Source organism: Phalaenopsis equestris, unplaced genomic scaffold (assembly GCF_001263595.1).
Source record: "Phalaenopsis equestris unplaced genomic scaffold, ASM126359v1 Scaffold000428, whole genome shotgun sequence".
Classification (NCBI taxonomy): Eukaryota; Viridiplantae; Streptophyta; class Magnoliopsida; order Asparagales; family Orchidaceae; genus Phalaenopsis; species Phalaenopsis equestris.
Genome location: NW_018164869.1, coordinates 4389023 through 4400360, shown reverse-complemented (window position 1 = coordinate 4400360; position 11338 = coordinate 4389023). Strand labels below are relative to the sequence as shown.

The 11338-nt window shown below is 36.0% G+C and overlaps 1 protein-coding gene across 2 annotated transcripts in view; it reads left to right on the top strand.

Moving 5' to 3' along the window:
• Nucleotides 1-2349: 2349 nt before the first annotated feature.
• The window catches only part of LOC110027508 (carbon catabolite repressor protein 4 homolog 3-like), a 30760-nt gene continuing 21771 nt past the window's right edge, over nucleotides 2350-11338 (top strand). For both annotated transcript variants that reach the window (XM_020728975.1, XM_020728974.1), the window contains exons 1-5: nucleotides 2350-2669; nucleotides 4092-4255; nucleotides 4366-4431; nucleotides 4506-4558; nucleotides 4632-4713. In XM_020728975.1, coding sequence (XP_020584634.1) covers nucleotides 2408-2669; nucleotides 4092-4255; nucleotides 4366-4431; nucleotides 4506-4558; nucleotides 4632-4713 — 627 coding nt within the window. In that variant the 5' untranslated portion in view covers nucleotides 2350-2407. The remainder of the gene's footprint in view (nucleotides 2670-4091; nucleotides 4256-4365; nucleotides 4432-4505; nucleotides 4559-4631; nucleotides 4714-11338) is intronic.

Sequence of the window (11338 nt, the reverse complement as noted above, 5' to 3'; positions counted from 1 at the left end):
TTAAAATGATATATTCCTTTAGAAGGTGCTCTTGACCCCAGAATAGACACACACACTTGAATCTCTGGTTGTGGGTTACTTTCATAGGGTCTTCTTTGCGGATATATTCTAAAATATTTTAGACCCAATTCCATTTTTTGACATTCACTTTTGGGTTTTCACACAAAGTTTACTTTACGAAAGTTTTCAACATTCTTTCTTGTTTATCTACCTTCATTATATATCCTTATTTTTTTTAATTCCTCCCTTCTCAAAATCATCCATATGATCCAGAAAAATAGATTTATTCGAGAATGAGAATTATACGACGATAGACAAGCATGACGCTCTTAAAAAAAAAGAGAAAAAAAAAATGATGAAAATGAGTCGGAAACGCTGTAAACCACGGAGGAGCGTCAAAGGAAATGGGTTTGCGAAGGCGAAGAAGAAAACAGTGAAGTGTGGCCTCAGTTCGCTGATAGGTATTTTAGATCATTAACATCCACTAATTGTGACATTATTAAGTAAGTTTAGCGTCGGACTATACCAACGTTATTCCATCGCTACAACATCGACTTATCATTGCCAGCTTGATGCAACTCGTCTGTGCCAATATTTTTATTCTTGAAACAGCGTGCGACGCTAAACTAATGCAAATCAGACGTTAATTTATATTCAAACTCATTTCTAATACTAATTCATACGCCAATCAATAATTTTATTGTAATGATGTATTTTAATAAATTGACCTCTTTAATCCTGGAGCTCGTCGACTTTTTTGCAAGGATTCATGTCATTCACTCTCATTAACAAATCATTTGCCCTAGCATTTACTGAAGTTGGGAGTTGCATGAGCTATAATAACATTCACTGACTATTAAGTTCATAGTTGGGAGTTGCATGAACTTTGATAATGTCTGTAGGCTATAGATGCCTGTGTTTAGAGTTGCATGAGCCGTGACAACGTTCGTAGGCCGCAGAGGTTGGAGTTGGGAGCTGGACTGGCTGTGATAATGTATGGATGCTGCAAATGCTCGAGTTGGGAGTTGCACGAGCTGTGATAGTGTCCATAGGTAGCAGAGGTCAGAGTTAGGAGCTGCAAGAGTTATGGTAATATTCGTAAACTGCATAAGCTATGGTGGGGAGGTCTATAAGATGTGATAACGTTCTTAGGCCTCATAGGCTACAATTAAGAGCTGCACAAGTTGTGGATCACACATTTCATAGTTAGTGACATAAGTTTTAGTGGTGAACTGCAATGAGAGAGCTTTCAGAGTCTGGAGAAAGTCACCATATTTTGAGTATAATAATTATAAGCATTTGTTGTGAGGTGTATCATTCCATCGTATATGAGATGTGCTGTTACACCATTTTCGGAATGAGTCGTTGTGTCGCATGTGACGCGCCCCATCGCATGGTGAACTGGACAATGAACAACTCTACCAAGTGCTTCACTGTTATGCACTGTATGTCGGGATTCTGAAACACACATTGTGACTCCACAAGGGATTTCACCACAAAACATCATGTGGCAGTCGATGGTGATCGATTATTATCAACAAGCGATGGTCGATAGCAGTCGATGACTGTAGGAGTATGAGTGGCTCACTAGAAATTCAGTGTAAAACTCGGGGGTTCAAGTCCTTTCATTCTTTGGTTCAAGGTTTAGGTCCTATTCATGAAGGGGGCATGAGTCTACAGTTGAAATCTAAGAGACGCCACATTACAAATAAGGAAAGAATTTGAACCACTCAATAGAACAACCCCGAAAGATTACTTTGATTGAACAACATTTTGCAGACACTTAAGTACATTAGTGATGCCGGAATTGAATGCTCTTGGGTTTGGTGGATTTGTTTCATCGGGACGTTTGATTCGACTATGAGTTTGTCAGATTTGGAATTCTTTTGACCTTCAATTGGACACTTAAATCTTCCCAAAATGACTTAGCGACCTGATTTAGGCTTGGTTCAACTCGTGTTAAATTAATTTTGGTGTCATTGGGTCAGTATTTTAGAGCTGATCAGTTTGATTATAAGTTTGATAAAAATTAGAGCTTTAGATAATTTTTAATTTGAATTTGAACATTCATGCAAAAAAAACACTCTATGATTCGTGCTAATTGTATCGAGATTAATGCCAAATAATAAGTTTTGTCGATGTCTTATCAATGTTCATTCAATATCTCTTTGTATGAAAATTATTTTTCATTTTTTTAAAGTTAAAATTGATATTTTTAGTATGATATGAAAGATTTGGGTGGTGTGATTATAAAAATTAAAATTTAGGTGTTAGATATGGGAACAAGTAACAATTGGGTGGTATTTATGCACATGCACCAACACTCAATATGTAAATTTTCCTAAAATTAATTGGTAGACTTCAAAAATCAGACTGGGCGGGCCTCCTCAGCCCTGCCCATTGCACCATGCACACCTTCGGCGATTCCAATTTCCTTCCGCGCCAATCAATGGGCTGCGACGCCTCCTTTCTAGGCGGCAGCACGTCGTTTCTCTCGACTGCGGTTGTCCGTCACCGGAAGCGAACCACTCGATGCGAACTTGCCGGCCATTGGTGCTTCGGTGAGCCCAGAGATCGGCGCTGGTACAATCCAAAGAGGCATCGCCCGCTGACCTACCGCCGTTGGGTCGAAGCTGAGAACTCCTCCGACTTGCTTGAGTCCGGAGAAGGTAAAATAGTAATCTATTCTCTTGGTTAGTACATTTGGGTTCTGGGGTTTTGTGTGAGAGCGATTTCTTGGAAATCACCGTATTGAGATATTAGCGGGCTTATGCTGAATTCTGAGATGGTGGATTTATTCTTTTTTGGCTGCGTGTCTTCTTTTTTGAGTGGAAAAACAGCTAAGAAAGAGGTCAAGGGCTGTTGGTTGAGAAAATTTATGGTTTTCGCAGTTATTTGGTTTAGAAAAGAGGTTTTCATTGGAATAACGGAATAAAAGCTATTTTTTATAATTCCTTCTGTTATACGAGGTATACAAGAAATTGTAAGCAAGGTGAAAGGATGGGTGGCTTAGTTGTTAGAGAATATTGTTTCTCCATAGCTCAGATTAGAGCTATACCTTTTTTGTTTCTCCATGTCTCAGATTGGAGCTATACATTTTATGATTTATTGCCCACCATTCCAGAAAATAATAATTAGCGGTATCACAGGAAATTGTAGGCTTGGGATTGTTCAAGTTTTTAACTTATTTTGTGATAGCATAAACGGTGAGGTAGCTTGTACTTGTCATTTGGATGCAAAAAGCTGCACATTTTTTCACAGATTTTCTCCAGTAGCCTCAAAAAGCTAATATTTTGACAACAAAATTACAACGGTGATCTATAACTATGTAAGGCAGCTTTTATGAAGTTTTGACTAAAAAAATAGTGAAGCAACGATTGTTGATGAAGGGCTAAAAGTTAGATATTTAGGATTGCTAGTAATAATAATGTGGGCCGAGGCGATCATCTGGATTAACTTAGGCAGGAAAGGTTGATGATGATTTTAAAAAACTGCAAGAATTATTTTCACAGATTTTCTCCAGTAGCCTCAAAAAGCTAATATTTGGACAACAAAATTACAACGGTGATCTATAACTATGTAAGGCACCTTTTATGAAGTTTTGACTAAAAAAATACTGAAGCAACGATTGTTGATGAAGGGCTAAAAGTTAGATCTTTAGGATTGCTAGTAATAATAATGTGGGCCGAGGGGATCACCTGGATTAACTTAGGCAGGAAGGGTTGATGATGATTTTAAAAAACTGCAAGAATTATTTATACAACATAACAAAAAGTGGGTACTATTAATCTTATAATGGAGATTACTGGTGGAAATTTTGAAGGATAAGGATTTTGGTGATTTTCCTTGAGGCTGACTTGTATACTGTCGAATACTGACTGTCCCTTGGTTTGGGAATTTTATGTAAAGACATGGAGTAGAGAAATAGTAAGATTGTTGATTATTTGTACTTGCATTGGTGATGGAAGAGAAGCAAAAGAAGGGCTTTCTTTGTTGGGGTAAACAAGCAAAATTTACATTTTTTTAAAAAGTAATTGTATTGCAAATTTATCTTGCAAAAATTTGCCCCATGTTCGATGGCTGTTTGACAGATAGATTTATGCTCATATCTTACAACATCCTGGGTGTCAATAATTCTATGGAACACCCTGACCTTTATATAAATGTTCCCTTTGATGCAATTCAATGGGAATCAAGGAAAAGGCTTGTTTCTGAGGATATAAGGAGATGGAATGCTGATATAGTGTGCCTTCAGGCAAGCATGTTTCTTAACTCTTTCTGTTCTTTGAGGTCCCATGTTTTTTTTTTTCGTATTATTTGTGCCGAATTAAGCGTTATTGGATGCACATGCTTCATAATTTTCAGGAAGTGGATAGATATTATGACATTGAGAATAAATTGAAGAAAGACGGATATGTTGGTAGATTCAAGGTAGTGCATTTCTTTGTTGGAAGCGGACTTGACTTCTGTCTATCATTAACTGATTGGGCATGAAATATTTGTAGCGCCGCACCGGAGTCGCTAAGGATGGATGTGCAATATTTTGGAAAAATGAAAGGTATATCCTATGAAGACTTAAACCGTTAGACGTGCATTTGGTGGCGGAATGATAGCTTCTATTTGGCTTTTAGGTTCAACTTGCTCGAGGGGAATGAAATTGAGTTCAAAGATCTCGATCTTCGTGATAATGTAGCTCAACTTTTTGTTTTTGAGGTAAATATGGCGCCAATGACCTTGTGGAAGTATTTTTATCTATTCAATTTACATTTCTTTTCCAATTTAACCGAGCAATTGGACTGCTATTGACAAAAAAATTATTTTAAATATGGCATTATACATTTAGTTGAAATGGTTGAGTGTTGTCCTTGTTAGATTTTTTTGAGATCTTGTTAGCTTTAGTCCGAATAAAAAAAAAAAAAAATCTTGCAGAACTTACTGCAGTGGATTGAATCCATGCTGAATGAATTATCTCATCACATTATTTCCATTTTCATTTATACCATCCAAAAATTGAGATTCTTCAAACGTAAGGAAGATGCAATTCAGATATATTGCAACACACACACATAAAATAAATCATAAAGCCTATAGATGAGAGATGTAAATTGTGTATAATATATGCTGAGCACATGTTCCTGATGTGATGCGAGATATATAAAATGTGACTGACAGGTTTCCATGTAGCAGAAAATAATTATATGTGACACCTCAGGCAGTGTTCAAAGGCATATTATGATGTGTAACGTGATGTAAATGTCTATTCTTCATGCACAATTGGATTAGGAAAAATTTATATGAGAAGGCTGGTTAGGAAGGAGTGTAACAAAACATGCATGTAATAACTATTTAAAAGAACTTGGCTAAATTATACTCCACAAAAGATCAGTTATATAAAATCAAAATAAATAATTCAAACTGCATATAAAATTGGAAAATGGTTATAAAATATGATGACAGTTGTGACATGATATCCTTTAAAGAACTCCACTTATAAGGTAGGCATCCTACTTGATATGACTATATGCATCTGTCAAGTTGAATGATTTTGTGTGCATGCCCCTTTTACGCTCATGCTGAGCATTTAGCTTGACTAAGTCTAATGCTAAATGCAGGTTTTAACTAGAATGAATATAGAAAAGTATTTCATGAAGCACACAAAATGATTTTGATACTGTTGACCATTTGATAAGAAAGACAATTTCTCAAAGAGTTCCTTCACTGATAAATTGAGTATCTAACTCATACTATTTTGTATTTGCAAATAACACTCAAAGTCTAAGCCTATTTTTATAGAAGATATTCAATTGTGGCTATTCTCTTATAGATAGTTATTCACCATTTTTCATACATTTTTGCTTATTTACTTCAGTTTTGAAATTCAGAGTCTTATTTTGATTTAAGTGTAAGCCTGTAACTAGACCATAATATTATTTGATGCCAACTTTTTGTCTCAATTTATATGCTACTGAGCTAGGTTGTTATATTTTGTTAAATTTTGCTACAGTTGCTCTTTTATAAAGATATTATGTATTATTTAAAGCAAACTCTCGTTTCCTTTATTAATTTTGTAGCGTCCAATGGATAACGCTTTTTTACTTGGCTTCAGCTTCCCTTTACAACATAAACACCTTAAAGGCATTTGATAGGATTTGAATTTTGTTGTGCGAAATATTTAACTATATGAAAGCTGAAGGGTTTCTTTCCCTTAATGGTGGTTTAGATAGCTTTCTAATGCCATAACAAGGTAAAAACTGGAATCTGCTATCCGAAAAATCTAGAAAAGAAGAAGGGATTGGACCAAAAATTTCACGGAAAAGAATGCATTAACTGAAAAGAAAGATGGTTGATCATCACCTCGGTGTCACTCTAAGATACTGAATACACTTGTTAATCCGGATGGATACATGAAAGGTTATTAGAACCATCAAAAACTCTCCATCCCAACCCACATAAATCAACCTCTATTTATAAAGACTAGACTCTTCTACTTACAAGTACGTCATTCTAAAATATAGAGACGCAACAACAAACTAAAACCCATAAATCAAGACATAAATAACTATAAAACTCTAGCTCCTGCGTCATTCTCGCAGGGTTAGCAAGGTTTCCTCATATCGAGCAATCTCAGAATCTATTTCATAAAGAGCAACCAACCCAAAGATATTGAAAAATGATGGAGTCGCTCTAATCCCTAGTTTGGTTAAGTTGGTGATCCAAACATCTTGCAACATTATCACCATTAGAATTGCATCAAGGGACTTCAAGCTCCAATTTTGAAGCATCACAATCCACTTGTCATCAATTTCTTGAGAACCATGACTAATTGATGCAATTCTTGCTGGAAGATATTTAACTTGTCTCATATCACATTTGGAATGCAGTGATTGAACTTTCAAGCTTGATTGTTGTCGAAGTAATGATGCTGGATCCATATGACTGTGTTTATCAATCCGATGCTGATGGTTGAAAGAAGCAGAATCAACATATCGACTGATACGATTACTCTGCAAATTTCACCCAACATGGTAATCTTTACTATCAACTCTTTTGTCAACTACATGTTTAAATTTTTTCTCCCCGAAAAATTTCTCTTTTTTGAGCATATCCACGATTAGAAGCAAAAAAATAATCATCGTTATATACATTATATGGGCACCGATGATGAATCCAACATTGAATCTTTAAACCAATCATTCTTTGGAACCAATAGAGTCGGAACCGACCTTGGGCTAGCACTACGTCGCATTAAGCTTTTGCAGATCAGCTCATCCACTTGGCGTTGAAGTTCCTTGTGATTCTTTGAAGGCATCCTATATGTAGGTTTGTTGGGAATGACCAAACTGGGGACAATGACAATGACATGTGTCTCTCAAATAGGAGATAATCCTATAGAAATCTCTGTTTGAAATATTTCTTCGAAGTGTTATATCAACTTCTGTACTTTGAAAGGAGTCACTGATAGCTATCCGAAAGTCTTAGTTATGATCAAGAGGTACCCTATAACTGTCTCTTTATGATTTTTCAGAAGAAATGAAAGCGTAAAGTGTTGATTTCAGTCCCGATATGAATCTCTTCCACAACACCAAAGTGGTTTGAATTCCCTCTTTGATAAATGAATAAGCGTTAACATACCCATAGTTAATCATATGACGATCATATTGTCAACGTCGACCAAGCAATATGTGACAAGTTTTCATAGCAATTGCATCACATAAAACTTGCTTCTGTAACCGGTTGACTTTAATTTCAACCCTCGTTTTGAGCCACGTGAGTTGGTAGGGATAGAGATGAGGTTGATTAGTTAACTCAAGCTTCTCTATCATGGTTGTTGCAACCACTTTCTTAGAACTATCGTCCATAATAAGGTTACAAATCTCGTCCCGGTTGTGCGCTGAGTTCTAAAGATGTTATGTCATAACCAATCTTTATTGAAAGATTTGACACAAGAGCTATAGTTTTATTTTAGTTTATATATCTTGGTTATATGTTTTAGTTTGTTGTTATCTTGACGTTTTAGGATGACATAATTGTAATTAGGAGAGTTTAACCATTATAAATAGGGGATATTTTGTGTGGGTTGAGCAGAGAGTGTTTTTGTTTGGTTGTATTAACCTTTCTCGTATCCTTCTGGGTTAAGAAATATATTCAGTATCGTGGAGTGACACCCAGGTGATGATCAACAATCTTTCATTTCAATTTATGCATTCTTTCCTTCTTTGGCATTTTTTGTCTAAGCTTTTCTTCTTTTTTGAAAATTTTGAAGTGCATATTCATGTTTTATCTTGTTACGGTATCATCTTGGTATCCGAGCGCTGTTGTTGCACATTTTTTCCCACCCTCTCCGAGTTTTTGCACATTTTATGTTTTTCTTTTCATTTGTTTCAAATTCTCCTTTCTCTAGAATTTTGTCCAGATCTTTTTTGCTTTTCCTAATTTTCAATGTCTGCAAGAATTGTCTTGCAGTTTTGCAATCCATGTTTCTTCAGTTTGTAGTCCAGGTTTCCACTGTGTTGTAGTCCATGTTCTCTTTTCAGATTTCAGTAAGTGTTAAGACATAATCTAGCATGTTCTGCCCTTACGTCCCGTTTCCATTATCACATGAGCTTCATCATTCCTTACCGTGGGTTTCATCTGGCCTTGCATTGGGTTTCTCTACCATTCAGATTCCTTGCTGTGGCCGCAATTTTTTGTTGTCATATGTTACCTCGGTACAGTCGTGGAAGGTTGACAATCCTCCATCTTAGATTTATTGATTCCAATTTTTGCTCAAAAATTGCGAACAAATTTTTATCCCCGCATTTGTTTGTGATTTTTTCCGCTTTCAATCATGTTGTCAATGAGGGACAATGTCCATCCATCCTAAGATTTGGTTGTGGAAGAATTTTAACAAGGAATTCGTTTACAAACAATAATAGTGCTTCTTGAACAACGAGATCCAGAAGAATGTCAGAATGAATCCGAAAATGAGATGATCGACGAGGAAGAAAATAGCTTATTCTATCAAGAGACATCTAGTGGTAATGGACAACCTTTACATATGTTAAGGCGTGAAAATTGACGGAAACCTCTAGATTTGAGAATCGAAATCAAACTTCCTGATTTTGATGGAAGATTGGATCCCAATGAATTAATCAGTTGGCTACATATAGTTGAACAAATTATGAAATTTAATGAGGTGTCCCAAAAACATATCGTTAACTTAGTAAAACTTGAAGAACGCCTCACTTTGGTAGAAAATATTGAAGAGGATTCGACAAAGAGAGGGAAGATCTAAGATAACTTTTTAGACTAAAATGAAGAAAGAAACACAACGAAAATTTTTACCCGAGCATTATTGACAAGAATCTTCATTCAACTTCATGAACTTCATCAACAAGATTTATCCGTAGAGTAATATATCATCGAATTTGAATAGTTGGGGCTGAAGTGCAATCTTTCCGAACCCGAAGAGCACATTATTACAATTTTTTTGGTGTTCTATGATCATCTATCACTATTGTGGTTCAACTCGAACTGTTCTAGACATTACAAGATGTGATCTTGAAATAAAGGTTGAAAAGCAACAAAAATTGGGTAGGAACACCCTAATATGCATTCCTACCAATGCTTTGAACTGTTTTAACTAATAAGTTCAATTCCAGGCACATGCCAATAGTCGAAATGTTGAAAACAACAACAGAAGTGTTTTCCACACGCAAGGGACTACTACCACAGCGAGGAAGGAACTATATCATGTATACGATGCTTCAAATGTCACGGGTTCGGCTACATAACATTGAGTTGTCCTTACCAATGCATTATTTCATTGGTTGAGGAGGTTGACCTAGAGGAAACTGACTTGGTATAAGAATAAGATACTAATCCAACGAAGGACTAAATCGTACATGCTAATGAAGAAGAATTACTTGTGATAATATGTCACCTAGTGTCGAACAATCTTCCAATAAAATTGATTACGACATATCATTTTTAGAATCCGGTGCACAATTTGGGATAAGGTTTGTAACTTTATTATCAATAGTGTAAGTTGTGAGAACTTGCTTGCCATAACCATGGCGGAGAAGTGTTAGCTAACTGCTTAACGTCATCCCTATCCTTGCCAACTCACGTAAGGAGGCTGAAATTACGGTCAACCGAAAATTGATTGTTTTGTTTTCGATCGGTCGAAAACTTCAAAGGCAGGTTTTATGTGATGTAATCTTGTAGACGCTTGTCACATATTGTTTGGTTGACCTTGAAGGAGGGATTCAGGTAAGGACTGAAATCAACACTTTTACTTATTTATTGTTTTTGAAAGCTTTTGAAAGCTCTTAAGTAGAAAATTATGAGGTACCTCTTGATCTTAACCAAGAGTTCTGGACAACTATTGACAACTCATTACGAAGTGCAGGGATTGATGTGACAGTCTAAAAATATATTTTCGACAGAGATTTATGTAGAATTGCCGGCTATGAGAGGTACAACATGCCATTAATTTTGTGCTTGATTTGGTCATCTTCGACAAATCTGCATATAGGTTGTCTCCTAAAGAGCAAGAGCAACTTCAACGCCAATTGGATAAGCTGATCCACAAAAGCTTGTTGAGATGTAGTGCTAGCTCGTGCACCATTTCAACTCTCTTGGTTCCAAATTTGAAGATTCAAAGTTGGAATCATTATTGGTGCCCATGTACGACATGCACGACGATTATTATTTTTTGGCCTCTAATCGTGGATGTGCTAAAAAGGAAAATTAATTTTTCAGAGTGAAAATTTTGAATATAAAGTTGACAGAAGAGCTGATGGTGAAGATTCCTATACTGGAAGGGATTTGCAGAGCGATCAAACTAGATGATATATTGATTCCTCTTCTCTCAGCATCAACATTAGACTGATATATATGGATCAAACATCATTACTTCGACTACAACCATGCTTAAAATCCCAATCATTGCATTCCTATCCTGATATGAGATAAGTTGAATATTTTACAACAATAACTATACCTATTAGTTCCGGTTCTCAAGAAATTGTTGTCAATTGGATTGAGATGCTTCAAATTAGAGCTTGAAGCCGGTTGATTCAATTGCAATATTGATAATGTTGGAAGATGTTTGAATCATCAAACTTAGGGTCTGTTTGGGGCAGCTGCGAATAATCTGCTGATAAACTATGATAAACTAATTAAAAATAATCTACTGATAAGCTAGGTGCGGTGACTTTAAAAATTTTTATTTTTTTGGAAAAGCCAGGCCGCCACCAGAAAGCTGCCAGTGTGAAAATGCTTCTTTCAGTGTTTTCAAAACACATAAGCTGCCAAAAAACAGTTTACCCAACAGTTTACCCAAACAGTCCAATCA